The sequence below is a fragment of the Brassica napus genome, chromosome C4 (assembly GCF_020379485.1).
Source record: "Brassica napus cultivar Da-Ae chromosome C4, Da-Ae, whole genome shotgun sequence".
Taxonomy (NCBI): Eukaryota; Viridiplantae; Streptophyta; class Magnoliopsida; order Brassicales; family Brassicaceae; genus Brassica; species Brassica napus.
In genome coordinates, this window is record NC_063447.1 from 3041415 (window position 1) to 3056387 (window position 14973).

Genomic DNA, 14973 nt, shown 5'->3' on the forward strand with positions numbered 1-14973 from the left:
TTTGCCCCTACATTCTTTTTTTTGTTGTTATAACGTTTTGGTTGCCTTTATATTTTGGATATATTTGTGAAATAACAAAAAAAAGAGAATAAGTTTTGTAGAAAAAGAGTAGAGAGATAGGAAGAAAAAGATGAGAAAAGATGTAATTTTAGTTAGTTAGTGAATGCCATTAAATTTTCCTCGTATTTTGTTATCTTTTAAATATCTTTTGTTATTAGTACTATGTTATAGAGCGTTAATTCGTTGAAAATACTTCTCATCCAGAAAATTTTGATTTTGCATTTGAAAATTATGTGAGGCATGTATAATGCTTGGTACTTTAGAGTGTATGTAAATTAGTGGTTCCATAGGTCCGAACGGTAATTGTGCGATGGTCTACAAAATTTAATAATGAGATTGTATTACTAAAAGTATTATGAGCATTGTAATTTGTAAGTAGTAAGTATTCACCACTCCATTCTAGAAAGATAGATATTTTAGACGTTTCTCGCATATTTAAAATAGATTAATGCATAACATAAATATTTTGATTTATGTGTAATAACAGTTTCCTATATATTTAAACCAATAGTTTTAATCAAAACTTTTTGAATTTAACAATTTATTTTAACATACTAATATGCATATAGAACTCAAAAACATATTTTAGTGAAATAATTTTTTTTCTCAAAACACCCATCTTTGTAAAGTAGAGGGAGTAATTTGTTAATGAATCGAAAAAAAAATATTAATAAAAAAGAAGAAGAGAACAACAAGCTTTACAATCGACACCCGTTAACAAAAATAAATAAATTACCAGCTCTGCATTATATAAATTTTTATTTTATCATTTTTTGTTGTTCTTTTTCAGGTAAACCATTTTTTTGTTCTCTGCTCAACACGCAATGAGAAAAGGCTTGAAATATTCATTACCTTCATTTAAATATGAACAGGCTATTGTCACACAAGATTATTTACCAATGCTAATATAAAGTTAATTACAGTAAATATGGTGCTTTTTTGTTCAACCAATAAATATTGTGCATTGAACAAAAGTTTTGCTGGCTTGATTAATACATCTACTTCGGAAGACAATTTTATCCTTAGTGCTATTTTCTCATTTGAGCCTTTATAAATATTTTCTCATTTTAGTTGGTCAAACATTTTAATAATCAAAAGTTATTGAATTACTTTGAAATATTCTTTTATTTGTCAAACTCTTTTATTTGTGAAACACTCAATTGCTATTACTTTGTAGAATGTAACTTGTTAGTCACTTGTAGGGATTTTTCTTCATAACTAATTAATTATACACTGGTTAATATTTGAATATCTAAGAAATAACCAATCCAAATTTGAATCTTAATCAGTTGAGCAGTAAATTTATTGCTAGAGTTCTGTACAACGCCCCCTAGAAATGGATTTCCTAAATGAAGAAAAAAAACAAGCAAATTTTTATTAAAAATGATAGGTACATGTCTTGCATTGAATATCCTACCAAGGTTTAATTAGTGCTAAATTATAATAATAGCCTGCTTATGCTATTCTATAGTATGTTGTAAGAACATTAAATTTGATAGAGTAACATTTTAGGAATATGAGTGGACGTGCATGAATCTGCGTGCCTTGACAATTTAGGCAAAAAGAATTAAACATGTACAAATATCACGTCAGAGGCTATTTATAAATAAACTATGATTAGAGTATTAAATATATTCAAGGCTATTTATAAATAAACTATGATTAGAGTATTAAATATATTGATATTTCGTTTTCCTCAACACGAAGCAATGCATGATAAATAATAAATATTCCAAATTGGTATCTCTAAATATAAAGATAATGAATTCCATAATATACACAGAAAGTCTAATTAAGTTTTTTTGTTCGAACAGTGTGTTCAAAAATCAAAGTCAACTATTTTAGTCTTTATGTGGTTTATAAATGTGACTAATAAATAAGAATTAAAATGCAATAAATCACTGTATTTGTCTTTTTAACGACAAGCAGCCGTGAGGACACGAGAGTAAACTAAAGAGAGAGAAAGAGAGACGACTCGTGATGAACATCAGAAGAAGAAGATCAATGTCCTAATCTCAGATCAAGGTTAAATTACATTTATTATAAAAAAAATCCATATTACTATTTATATTTTTCAACTTCATTCTTTGCTTCCTTCCTTTTCTATTTATCACGAGATCTGTCTTTATATTTCTATTTTCTTTTCTCTCTCTCTCTCTGGACGACAGTACTTGTTTCCTTTTTAGCTTCGGTGTTGAGTTTTTCTGACTTTCTTCTGAGAAGAAGAAGCTGTGGGAAGAAGCCATTAGATTAACCAGATCAAAAAAAGTACGAGGATGTCTCATTCTAGAAGGCTTTCGTTAGAGCCTGCTATTACAGGAAGGTTCCGCGACTCATTGAGTTTACAGAGACACGACAACGATGACGTCATCAACAAACCAGACTTCCGAGAACTCGATCTCGGCTCTCCCGTTTCCACCTTAATGCCACGTGTCTCCTCGTCCGCAGCGACTCCCACCAGCAGCTCCGGTTCCTCCGGCTCCGCTTCCGGAAAACCGTCGGTGGCGGGTAAAAGCCACTCCGGCGAGATTCCCGGTGGCCCCGGATCCGTAATGCCGGCGGTTAAGAATCTTAAACCGGGTCACCGGAGATCCTCTTCGACCGGAAAGCCGCTGATCTTCTCCGGCTCTAGCTTCTCCCACTCGGCGACGAGCCACAGCTGCGCCACGTCAGCAGTGTCGCCGAGTCCCGCCGTTTTACCCGCCGGCAACATTTGCCCGTCGGGTCGGATCTTGAAAACCGGAATGGCGACTCGGAGCTCGACCAGGGCCGAGGCTCTCTGCACGGGAACGGGAAACTACGGACACGGGAACGTCGTGCGAAGCGGCGGCGGAGGAAGCAACCACTCGGCGAGAGCAGACGGTGAAAGCCCCGAGGAGCTGAAGAGACTTGGGAACGATATGTACAGAAGAGGAAACTTCTCGGAAGCTCTGTCTTTATACGACAGAGCAATCTCGTTGTCGCCGGAAAACGCAGCGTTTAGAAGTAACCGCGCGGCTGCGTTAACGGCGTTAGGACGGTTAGGAGAAGCCGTTAAAGAATGTCTCGAAGCCGTAAGGCTTGATCCGTCTTACTCTAGAGCTCACCAAAGACTCGCTTCGCTCTATCTCAGGTAAGTAAATTAAATCTTGTAGTGTCTTTTTAAGTTTAAAGATTGAGACTTCTTATCTTTTATCGGTGTAGATTGGGAGAAGCTGACAATGCAAGACGTCATCTTTGTTTCTCCGGTCAATGTCCGGACCAAACCGATCTCCAACGGCTGCAGACGCTGGAGAAGCATCTCCGACGTTGCTGGGAGGCTAGGAAGATCGGAGATTGGAGAACGGCGATCAAAGAAACAGAAGCAGCCATTGCGAACGGTGCTGATTCGTCTCCTCAGGTCAGAGATCACCGACAAAACATTAAACCAGCTTTGTAATGACTTTTTTAACTAACAGTGACGTTTTTTTACAGATTGTAGCATGTAAAGCTGAAGCCTTGTTGCGTCTTAACCAAATAGAGGATTCAGATTTTTGTATATCTTCCATTCCAAGACATGATCATCACCACTCTCAACCACAAGCTAAATTCTTTGGTATGGTCGCTGAGGCTTATGTCCTCTGTATCCAATCTCAAGTTGATATGGCATTAGGAAGGTAAAGAGCTTTCAAAACACACAAGAAAAGTTTATTATGATTGTTTGATGATAATAGGGGTTTGTTTGCAGATTTGAGAGCGGTGTTGTAAAGGCAGAGAGAGCTGCGATGCTAGATCAGACCAATCCTGAACTTGTGTCGGTTTTAAACAATGTCAAGATGGTTGTGAAGGCACGTACTCGTGGTAATGAGCTGTTTAGTTCGGGGAGATACTCTGAAGCGAGTGTGGCTTATGGAGACGGGCTCAAACTAGATGGTTCCAACTCGGTTTTGTATTGCAATAGAGCAGCGTGTTGGTATAAGCTTGGTTTGTGGGAGAAATCAGTTGAAGACTGTGACCAAGCACTTAAAATTCACCCTAGTTACATCAAGGCACTTCTAAGAAGGGCTGCTTCATATGGAAAGGTGAGATTATAACTCAGTTTAGTTAGTTATGAACCGAGTTTTGTATTGTCATGTTCTAAAAATCAGTATAAGCGGCCCAGATGTTTGTCTAGGCGGCAAATCGGTTATATCTGAAACATTTTCTTAAAATTTGATTAATTGTTTTAAACTAATTAAAACTGGCTTAAATCGATTTAAATGGATCTAAATCAGTAATGTAAGTGCAAAATCCACAAATTTTGTATATCTAATTTTTTATAATTCATCAAAATGCTTTTATAGTGAAATACGAAATTGAAATATCTGATATAAATGTAAAATATTTTTAAAATAATAATTTGTTAATGCTTAGGCTTCACCTAAATAATCTGCCTAACAATTTTTTGAACATTTATTAACCGAGTTTGAATGACAATGTTTGTTTGATATATAGCTTGGTCAATGGGAAGATGCGGTTAGAGACTATGAGTTTGTGAGAAGGGAACTTCCAGGAGACGGTGAAGTCGCAGAGTCTTTAGAGAGAGCGAAAATAGCGGTGATGAACAGAAGTCAAGAATCTAAAAGCTTAGGATACAATAACCAAGTTGAAGCAGTTTCAACTTTGGATAAGTTCAAGAACGTTATCTCACTTCCCGGTAAGTTTTAAACAAATACTCTAATTTGTTTGTGGAAGGTTGAGATTTTGCTAAAAAAATGGAAACATGTTTTCTTTCAGGTGTCTCTATGTTTCATTTCAAGTCATCATCAAACCGACAATGCGAAGAGATCTCTCCCTTCATCAATACTTTATGCCTTCGGTATCCATTAGTACATTTCTTCATGGTAAAATCACCCTCCAAAAATGCCTTTTAATATCACAGTTATAGATGTTGTAACTGAGGAAAATGAAACGTTATTTAGGTGGATGTGGAGGAGAGCTTGGCGTTGGCAAAGGCAGAGAGTATCAGGAAAGTTCCAACGTTTAAGATGTACAAGAATGGAGACAAGGTAAAGGAGATGATATGTCCTAGCCACCAGTTTCTTGAGGAATCTATAAAGCACTTCCTCTTATAATACGAAAGCATATCATCATCATCATCATTATCTGCTTCCCTATAGTTTGATCCCAAGAGCCTATTTTTAAGACATAAGAGAAGAGCTATTATTCTATCATTCAACAAATTGTTCATTCTTTTTTTTTTCTATATAAATTTATGTGGTTCGACTCTGCTTGCTTTGAACGAGTAAAGCGTTCAGAAGTATTCAAGATATGCGAGCTTCATTATCAGTTCACGTTTGGCTTGTGTTATATTCTCCATATAATATGGAAGAATCTGAAAAGAGTTATTCTGCATGGTGCGGTTGATTCAACCGTTGAGAGCATGTACCAGATGCAGAAATGAATGGAATAATCTCACATCCATGAAACAATGAGTCATTTATATTATTAGTAGTTAACAATGGTTTTAGAGTTATTCTGCATGGTGCGGTTGATTCAACCGTTGAGAGCATGAAACCAGATGCAGAAATGAAGGGAATAATCTCAAATCCATGAAACAATGAGTCATTTATATTATTAGTAGTTAACAATCTCTAAAATCATTCAGGTGAGTTCATGATCTAGTAGTAGAAGACAGAAAAAATCAAGGAAAAAACTGAAGTCAGATGCTCATTTTACATCTTGTTGAAGAAGACGGTTGAATCACACTCGGAAGCAGATGGAGTCAGATGCTCATTTTAAACACAGACATTATATCAACACATATGTTAGGAAGCTCTAGCGCAATGTTAGAACCCCAAAAAGCCCTCCCTCTCCTCTTTATGGTTAAAGACGTCTGTGGAAGATGGTTGTTGTTATCTCTGTCGCAACTTTCCCACTAGCAGATTTGTCTCTTATCCAATAGAAGCTTCCCGGAGTAAACAAGACTTACCTAACCAATCAGACTCTTCATCCTCTCCACCAATATCAAAGAAAAGAACACAAGAAGAAAACAAAACAAGTTATAAAGGATCAATGAAACAAAAAAAAAGCAAATAAGAAAGAATCCAGGCAGAAAACAAGAAAACAAACTTTAGAAAGAAAAAAAAACAGAGGGAAAACTGCTTTATTGCAAGATTGATCAAAAGGAACTAAGTGATCATAAGTGTCAAGCAAATAAAACTCACAATCTCTAACTAAGAGATCATAAGTGTCAACCAAATAAAACTCAAAAGACCCAGTCCCGCAAAGATCCGTCCCGCGAGGCCCGCAAATTTACGGACCTAGAAAACCTCGTCCCAATACCGTACCGCGACAGTCCTTTATGGGCCATGCCCGCTGTCCAGATCCATGATTGCCATCTCTAACTATTTCTTTGTTTGTTTGTGACAAGTTTATTGTTGAGTTATATATATGAAGTTAATGATTTTATATGGGTTATGATATGATAAACTTATTTTGCTCTTTTTCATTTTTATACATAAGTAACATTTTGTTTCTTTCGATAAATGTTTAAATGATATATAGTAGGCTTGAGCGTTTTTACTTAAACCGAACTCCCTACCTTAATCCAAAAAAAAAAACTAAAACTGGATCCAAACCGTTATAGAAAAATATCCGAATGGGATTTAAGATTTATGTACTTTTAGATTCGAGTACAACCCGAACCGAAATCCAAACAAGAATCCGAAAATATCTGAAATTAGTTAAATATGTTAGTTTTTAATTAGATTAAGTAGTTTAAGTAGTTTTTAATTAGTTAATTAGTTTTGGTAGTTTAAGTAGTTTTTAGTTAGTTAATTAGTTTTGGTAGTTTAAGTAGTTTTTAATTAGATTTTTGAATAATTTTTATATTTTAAATATTTTTATTCATTTTGTTGATAAAGATTTTTTATGCGATTTCAGATATTGGTTATAACCCGATCCGAACCGAACCCAGAAGAAATCAAACCGAATCCAACCCAAAAATTGATAGAACCTAAATGAGACGTATGAGCATAATACCGAAAATCCGAATCAACCGAACTAAACCCGACGGGGACCTGAACGCATATGCCTAATATATATAGCAAAGTCACTTTTTAACTGAAAATCATTGAATAAAACGAAACCGAAACCAAAACCGAAACGCCCACCCTAGATCCATCCATCCGCCAACACATTGAAAAAAGGGTGATGGGCCTCTGGGTCCATATAACTCTTTGTTTTCAACTATAATTAATTTAGTTTGAGAAAAGCTCTTCTGCGTTGTCTCTCTCTCGCATCCCAATCAATCTCAAAGCTTTTTCGATCTCTCTTAGGCCATCTCCAACCCAACCCAACCCAACTCCAAAACACTATTTTAGTGTGATTTTGACACTAAAATCTTCTCCAACCCAACTGCAAAAATCACACCATTTTAGTGTCACACTATAATTTTACACCAAATTTAGTGTGACACTATTCACTACACTATAACACTATTCACTCCACTAAAATACTATTCATTTATTTTATTAATAAATTGTACAATTAAATAAATGACAAATAAAAAGTTAAATACATATAATATTATAAAATAACTTTTAGTGTGAAGTTTAGTGTTGTGGTTGGAGAAGAATATTTTTTTAGTGTTGAAACTACACCAAAATAGTGTAGTTTTGATACTAAAATAGTGTTATGGGTTGGAAATGCTCTCAAGGTAGAATAGTTATGAGTAGTTGTTGCAGTAGTAGAGATCGAATCAGCGAATTGCCCGATGAGATTCTTGGCAAAATCCTGTCATTAGTTCCGACAAAGGTAGCTGCTTCCACATCAGTTCTGTCCAAGAGATGGAAGAATAATAATCTGCTGGCTCTTGTGGACACGCTTAGCTTTGATGAGTCAATGGTTGTGTATCCGAACGAAGAAGAAGCAGAAAGTGGTTCAGATCGCTTCTTAGATTTCGTAGACAAGACATTAAGAAATTGTCCGACCAAGACGATCAAGAAACTCTCTCTGAGTCATCGAGGAGGCAACCGTTTCACCAAGTCCCTTGGTTTCTACGGTTGGATCTGGAGTGCAATGGAGGAACAAGAGAGTTTATTGGAAGAAGTACACTTGAAATGCACCAGAAACAAAGTTAATTTAGAGAGAAAGTTGTTAACGAGCAACACACTGGTTAAACTCACACTCTCCCGTGAATATTGTCTTGAAGTCGAGCGTGTGTTTCTCCCCGCTCTCAAATCACTTTCTCTCTTAACAGTTGGAGGGCTTGATTATAACAACTATCGCCGCCTCATCAAAGGCTGCCCTGTCCTTGAAGAATTACTCATAACTGATATTAGTGCTGATGCTTTTGATCCTTATCCTCCATGTTGCACAGCCTATGTGAAAAGTGCATCCATCAAGCGACTTCTGGTTTTCGTAAACATTCTTTTCAAGAGTTACATGATCTAAGTTATGTTAAAGCACCAAGTCTTGTCTACCTTGACTATTCTAGTCATGTCTTTATGAATTATCGGTTTGTTGATTTGGATTCGCTTGCGGAGGTCAGACTGAATCTCAAGTTATGGGACCATCACAAAAAACCAAACAAGCCTATATTTGGTGATGTTACAAACCTAGCTGCGGGTATATATAAGCAACATTACAACCCTTCACTTGTCTGCTGATTCACTTGAGGCGTTTCATTTCTGCTGTAAATCTATGCCGGTGTTCAAAAACCTCCTTAACTTATCAATTGAGAGCAACAAGAAGAAAGGTTGGCAAGTAATGCCACTTTTGCTTAAGAGTTGTCCAAATCTACACACTTTAATCTTTATGGTAATTTTGAGATTCCCTCTTCTTCTCCTCCTTCTTGTTTATACATTCTCAAGATTGGTCTTTTGGTGGTTTTTTTTCAGGCTCTTGTGCACAGAGTCACAGATAAATGCGGAGATGCATGCGCTTGCACTCCTAATAACAAACACAAGAAGAAGAAGAAGAAGAAGAAGAAGAAGAAGAGTAAGGTAATATCTTGTTTATGGACATGTCAAGTGAAAGTGCTAGAGATTGTAGAGTATGGAGGTCCTTTTCAAGAGCTGAAACAAATGAGACATTTCTTGGGATAGTTGGAATGTCTTGAAACAGTGAGAGTTGGTATTGACGCGGACAACAGCATGTTCTTGCGAGCTAATTTGTTATCTCTCCCCATAGTTTCATCAAATTGCAACAACATCCACTTCATCTGATTCTTTTCTTTCTCTTGGTTTCTCAATATCTACTGCCTTGTTGTTTTCTTTATTTATTTAGAATATGTATATGTTTCATTTTAAGACAATTTGTTGTATCAAAATAGCAATGCTTAACAAGAAATTATCATGCTCATAAGAAAAACGTACGTAGGATTCAGAGAGATTTATCACATCGTAGAATAATAATACATAGCTAAGATATTAGGGAATAGTACAAAAGACGGTTTAGATGATAAATTTAAAAAGCCTTAACCGGTATTCTGCATACCGGCGGCTATACCCTTCATGGTGAGGATAACAGTGTCTTCAAGTCCAGGTGCATACTCGCTCTTTGGATTCAGCTTAACTAGCTCAGCCGCTGGTTTACTAGACTCCATGTAGTCTTTAGTCAAGTGTGGTCGTACTTTCACGTGGAAGCTCGGGTCACGTATCTGCTTCAGCGTGTAGGCTTGGCACACGTTCAATGTCGTGATGTATGGGTCACGTAGCTGCAGCCTTTGCCTCAAGTATGGATCACCTTCAAGAATGTCCTTGTGACCCGCCACCTAGTCAAGGAAAGAACCAAACTCATAAAACCGAACCAAGAACATGTCTGGACATCTAAGTTCATACCTGGAGGAGGAGGCGTCTGGTCTCTTGATAGTTAACTCGAAGCTGTTCACCAAAGGGTTGAAGCTCCTCAGAGACAAGGAGACGGTCGTAAAGAGCAGCGATTCCAGGGTCTCCTTTGGCGAAAACCATTTCGACTAGATCGATTGTGACACGGAAGAAAGGCCACTGGTTGTACATCTCTTTGAGCATGTTGAGATTCTTGGCGTCTTTCTGGATCACACGTTTGAATGCAGCTCCAAAGCCTAGCCACACTGGCAAGTGAAACCTCGTCTGAGTCCAGGCAAAGATCCATGGGATTGCACGTAGAGATTCAATTCCTCCACTCGGTTTTCGCTTTGATGGTCTGCTTCCTATGTTCATCCTTCCATACTCAAGCTCAGGTGTTGCCTATAACACAAGAGAGGTTGTTAAAGAACCTAATAGACAGAAGTAAAGGCAAGTGTAGGCCTGCAGGTTCGGGTAGTGCGGGTTATGGGGTTCTTTCAATTAGTTCAGTTCAACATAAATCTTATCGAATTAATCCAAAATAAAACTTGGTTTATTATTTTGAAAATCCGACTGAAGATTTTGATTTTGGTTAGATCTTGGTTTAATTTTGTTAAAGTTTCCGATAATTTCGTTTGATTTTGGTTTGTTCTGTTCGGGTTTTTGGTATGACGTGGTTATAATTTTTTTAAAAAAAAACCGAAGCAGCCAGTTACCGAACTGAACCGAAAACCAAAATTTTCAAACCTACCGAATCCAATCGAACCGAACTCCTAACCAAAGTTTGGTTTGGTTCGGACAAAAATACTAGGCCTAGGCAAGTGTGTTGGTTAAAGAACTTACCAGACGGAAGTACTCAACGAAACGAGGCTCCTTGAAGACAACAGAACGGTACTCTTCAGTGGCAATAACAGCCATCTCATCCATAAGTACACGCCACTCCGGTTTAGGAGAGACCGGTGGATGCATTCCATGCTCGAGCGTAGCAGCCGTGAAACGCTGAAGAGTCCTAAAACACAAATGCTCTTCTCCAAAAGACTGTTCTATAACTTCTCCTTGAACCGTTACCCTTAGCTGCCCGTGAATGGTATCCGGAGGCTGAGACAAGATAGCAAGATGTGTAGGTCCACCTCCTCTCCCAACAGTCCCACCTCTCCCATGAAACATTGTCAGCTTAACTCCAAACTCCTTCGCAACCTTCACAAGCTCTTCTTGCGTCTTGTACAACTGCCACGCGGCTGATAAACGTCCAGCGTCTTTACCCGAGTCAGAATACCCGATCATGACTTCTTGCTTACCGTTGATCCTGTTTCTGTACCACTCTATCGAGAAGAGACGTGCAACCGAAGCAGGAGCGTTTTCTAAATCCGCTAGCTTCTCAAACAAAGGGACGACTCTAAGAGGATGAGTGATCCCGCATTCGCGTTGCAAGAGCTCAACTGCTAGGACATCTGAGGGAGCAGTGGCCATTGAGATGATGTAAGCACCGAAACTGTCGTAAGGAAGCTCTGAGATGACTTTGAAAGTGTCCAACACGTCTGCGATCTCTTCGGTTTTCGGAAGATCAGGTCCGAAGAGAGGGCGTTTCCCGCTTAGCTCGGATAAGAGCCAGTCCTGTCTTTTGTCCTCTGACCATTCTTTGTATGATCCAATACCTAAGTGCTGTGTGATAGCGTCGAAAACATCGGTGTGTCTGTCGGATTCTTGACGGATGTCAAGCTTTACAAGTGCGAGTCCAAATGTAGACACTTGGCGCAAGAAATCGAGAAGGCTTCCATCAGCGATAGGTCTGTCACCACAGTCACAGAGTGACCTGTAACAAAGCTCAAGCGGCTCCAAGAACTTTGGAACGAGAGAGAAGGTTTAGTTAGTTAGCTAAAGAAGCAAAAATCAAACAAGAAACAATGTTTCAGTTTAGAGAACAAACCTGGTCCACACTAGTGAAAACCGCGTCTTCAGGAACGTCTGAAACGCCGCTGGACAGTAACTGACGCGCACGCTCACGTGTGTTGTAAAGCTTGTCCCTCACGTCTCCAAGGATGGCTCGGTATGGCTCATTTGAAGGGATTTGTTTCCAAAATTCTACATCGGTCCAAAAAACAGAACACACATCAAACCATATTATAACAAAACCTCGGACACATCTTGTACTAGCTAGAAGGTAAACACACACATACCTATATAGTGTTTCGCATCCCTTTTGGCACACCTTTGAGCTTCTGCACGAACACGAAGTTCCTCATTGCAACGCCACATAGACATCTGCAAATCAACCTAACATTAGCATCCAAAGAAACTACGGAAGCTTGTGAGGAGTTTACACGTTTCTTGACCTCAAACATAAGATCTTCAATCTGGGAGAAGTAGAGATTAGCAGCCATCATTCTTGCTAGTAAGCATACATCTCTTGTAACTTCAGGAGTTACTCGAGGGTTTCCTGAATTAAGACATGTTTAATACTTTAAGAAACCAATTCATGTTTTCATTGTTCAAGAAGTAAGAGTGTAGGTACCATCACGGTCTCCACCCATCCAGGAAGAGAACTGAATGAGAGGAGCGTTGTAAGGAACACGCTCGTTGATACCAATGTTCTTTAAAGCAGTGTCAACACGTCTCAAGAATTTGGGGACTCCTTTCCAGATAGTCTCATGGAAGTAGCTCATCCCTGCTCTCATTTCATCTTGTGGTGTAGGAGGAGTTCTTCGAATCTCATCAGTGCGAAAAGCAGCTTGAATCTGGTGCCAACAAAACACAAGACTTTTAAGTATATTGCAAAGCAATAATAAAAGATTCACTTTGTGTATACCTCTCGTTGCAGAGCTTCATCGAGTTCTTGTTTATCATCAGGAGTGATGTCCTTTGCATATAACTGTGTCAAACAATCACGAATCCTGGAAACATTTAAAAACACAATACATCAGTAAAACTAGGCCTGGAATATTGAAACCGAACCAAACTCGCCAAACCGAAAGAAACTTCAGTTAGCTTGGTTTGATTCGGTAGGTTTTAGGTTCGGCAATCAGTTACTTCAATTTATTTTAAAAAAATATTATGCCCAAACCATACCAGAAACCGGGCCGAGCTAACCAAATTTCGAACCAAACTAATGGAAAACCGAACTAACCAAATTTATCAATTTTTTAACAAAACTAAACCAAAATCAAAAACTCCCGTAAGATTTTCAAAAACCAAAATAACTGAATACCTAACCAAAATTTATTTCGGGTTAATTCGGTAAGATTTATGTTGAACAGAACTAACCGAACCCACATGCCTAAGTAGCACAAAGTCACAAGTTATCAAAATGTCTGGGACTCAGAACAAACCTTCCAAACTTTTGAAGCAAAGACCGGCGAACAGATTGAGTAGGGTGAGCAGTTAAGACCAAGTCAACAGTCTGGTTCTTGAGAGCATCAAAGACCTCTTCAGGAGTCTTGTTAAGCTGCAAGAGCCTCTTGAGAGTCTCTTCAATGTCGGATTCCGTTGTCGCAGAGGCCTCATCAGCGAAGTCTCCTTTCTTAAGCTTCTTAATCCTGCGCCTGTACGCAATCTGGACTTCCTCAGCAAGATTAGCCAAGCTAAGCATGTTGGAGAACGATTTTGTGACCACGATTGAGTCTCCTGGATCCAAACTCGTCAACATGTTTCCAAGCTCCTCTAGCTTCTCGGTGTTGCGGTTCCCATCGTAATCAGCAGCAACCTCGTAGCATTCTTGCACCTTTTAGACAAAACAAAACAAAATAAAACATTGTCTGTTTCAGAACAAAAGGAGAAACAACAAACACAAACACAAACACAAACACAGTTCAAATAACAAAGTTAAAGAAGAGAAAACATACAAACTCTCTGACTTCTTCGCCATGCAAATCCTGGAGAATGTCGAGAAACCGATCCAGCAACAGAGCATCGTACTCAACAAGCTTGTCGTCTTCAGAGACTTTGGAAGGAGCAATAAGCCTGAGCTGAGCATCAATGGAAGCCATCTTTTTCAAACTTCCAGTAGCCATGGCTGATGCTTCCTAGTTTTAAACCTTAGTCCTCAAATCTAATCAAAAATCCCCCAGAAATTTTCAGATTGACACGCGTAAATAAAGGAGATATAATTTGGTGAAAGTAAAGTAAAGAGGGCGGAGAAGTTTCGTACACGAACACGAGGAAGATGATGGAAGGAGAAGAAACAGTTGATAAAGTTTATTTTAGTTTTTCTGAAAGTGTTTAGAAAAAAAATCTCAGTAGCCAAATCTAGTCCATTCGATGTGTAGTTGTACCTTATTTATAGCTGAAACTCTCTTTATCTTTTTTATTTAATTTATTGAAAATTTTTTTTGTAACCTTTTTTCTTGTTTAATTTATGGAAATCTTTTTGTTATTTTTTCAAAAGAAATCGTTTTGTAAATTTACAAAAAAAATCTTTTTGTAGTTTTACTCTTTAGCAACTATGTTTTCTTTTATGATAAGCATAACATAGATTTTTTTTTTGAACTTATCAAACATAAATTTATGGGATAGTGTTAACACATCTGAACAATAATTAACTTTTTATTGAATAACATATGGTTAATTCTCTCTTGTGCTTACATTTTTCTTGTGAAAGTTGTTTTCAAATTAAATGACAAATAGTTAATTTAAAATTTAACTATTTGAGTTGACAAAAATCAATAAAAGTAGAAGTATGTAACCTATTATCCACATAATCAATGCTGGGTCGTCAATAGATAAACATTTTGAGGATTTGTAGAGCTTTTAAGGAAAATTATAATTAAGTACTTTAAGTTGTTTTAAAAAAAATTAAATAAAAATTAATAAGTGCAATACAAAATATTTGTAGGTCAGTAGGTGTCAAATATAACATGAGTAGTGAATATGTTTTCCATCAACAAACAAAAAAAGAGAATAAATAATTAAATTTTGAGTGTCGTACGTCGTCATACGAAATCAGGGACGGGACCAAGCTGCATGTGTACGGTCGCCATGGTGACTTTAGAGTGGACTGATGAGTCAGTCACCAATTCGACTTTTCCCTTTCCCTGATTTGGCTTCTTTTAATATATCACGAGACCAATATCTTACATTGTTTTTTTCTTCCTTTTATTTCATAAGCATCTAAGAAAATGTGAACATTCATAACTAATTACAGGCATATATG

The 14973-nt window shown here is 37.6% G+C and overlaps 2 protein-coding genes and 1 pseudogene across 5 annotated transcripts; 2 read left to right on the top strand and 1 right to left on the bottom strand.

Annotated features, from left to right (window-relative positions):
• The first annotated feature begins 1997 nt into the window (after positions 1 to 1997).
• On the top strand, positions 1998 to 5351 carry LOC106391949 (inactive TPR repeat-containing thioredoxin TTL3). Its single transcript, XM_013832702.3, has 8 exons — positions 1998 to 2085; positions 2229 to 3172; positions 3244 to 3439; positions 3514 to 3695; positions 3767 to 4100; positions 4513 to 4714; positions 4795 to 4901; positions 4980 to 5351. Exons 2-8 carry the CDS (start codon positions 2337 to 2339, stop codon positions 5130 to 5132), a joined length of 2010 nt encoding a protein of 669 aa, XP_013688156.1. The 5' UTR covers positions 1998 to 2085; positions 2229 to 2336; the 3' UTR covers positions 5133 to 5351.
• A 2398-nt stretch (positions 5352 to 7749) lies between these two features.
• LOC106394226 lies at positions 7750 to 9331 on the top strand (annotated as a pseudogene).
• Positions 9332 to 9340: 9 nt separating this feature from the next.
• Positions 9341 to 14208, bottom strand: LOC106391948 (phosphoenolpyruvate carboxylase 2). Of its 4 annotated transcripts, XM_013832700.3 has the most exons (11): positions 13972 to 14208; positions 13667 to 13872; positions 13154 to 13545; positions 12634 to 12718; positions 12340 to 12562; positions 12161 to 12264; positions 12005 to 12089; positions 11755 to 11909; positions 10671 to 11669; positions 9843 to 10229; positions 9341 to 9775 (listed from the first exon to the last, which is right to left on the bottom strand). In XM_013832700.3, exons 2-11 carry the CDS (start codon positions 13832 to 13834, stop codon positions 9479 to 9481), a joined length of 2895 nt encoding a protein of 964 aa, XP_013688154.1. In that variant the 5' UTR covers positions 13835 to 13872; positions 13972 to 14208; the 3' UTR covers positions 9341 to 9478. The 4 variants fall into 4 exon arrangements, with proteins under 4 accessions (XP_013688154.1, XP_022557893.1, XP_013688155.1 ...); XM_022702172.2 differs by lacking the exon at positions 10671 to 11669 and having other exon boundaries at positions 13972 to 14207; XM_013832701.3 differs by having other exon boundaries at positions 13667 to 14077.
• Positions 14209 to 14973: the final 765 nt, after the last annotated feature.

Excerpts from the sequence above, each read along its gene's own strand:
- LOC106391949 (XM_013832702.3), top strand. The coding sequence starts at position 2,337 with ATGTCTCATTCTAGAAGGCTTTCGTTAGAGCCTGCTATTACAGGAAGG. Across the intron at positions 3,440-3,513 it reads GTGCTGATTCGTCTCCTCAG|ATTGTAGCATGTAAAGCTGA; the intron begins GTCAGAGATCAC and ends GTTTTTTTACAG. Across the intron at positions 4,715-4,794 it reads GAACGTTATCTCACTTCCCG|GTGTCTCTATGTTTCATTTC; the intron begins GTAAGTTTTAAA and ends GTTTTCTTTCAG.
- LOC106391948 (XM_013832700.3), bottom strand. The coding sequence starts at position 13,834 with ATGGCTACTGGAAGTTTGAAAAAGATGGCTTCCATTGATGCTCAGCTC. Across the intron at positions 12,090-12,160 it reads TTGAAGATCTTATGTTTGAG|ATGTCTATGTGGCGTTGCAA; the intron begins GTCAAGAAACGT and ends GTTGATTTGCAG. Across the intron at positions 9,776-9,842 it reads CCAGACGCCTCCTCCTCCAG|GTGGCGGGTCACAAGGACAT; the intron begins GTATGAACTTAG and ends TTCCTTGACTAG.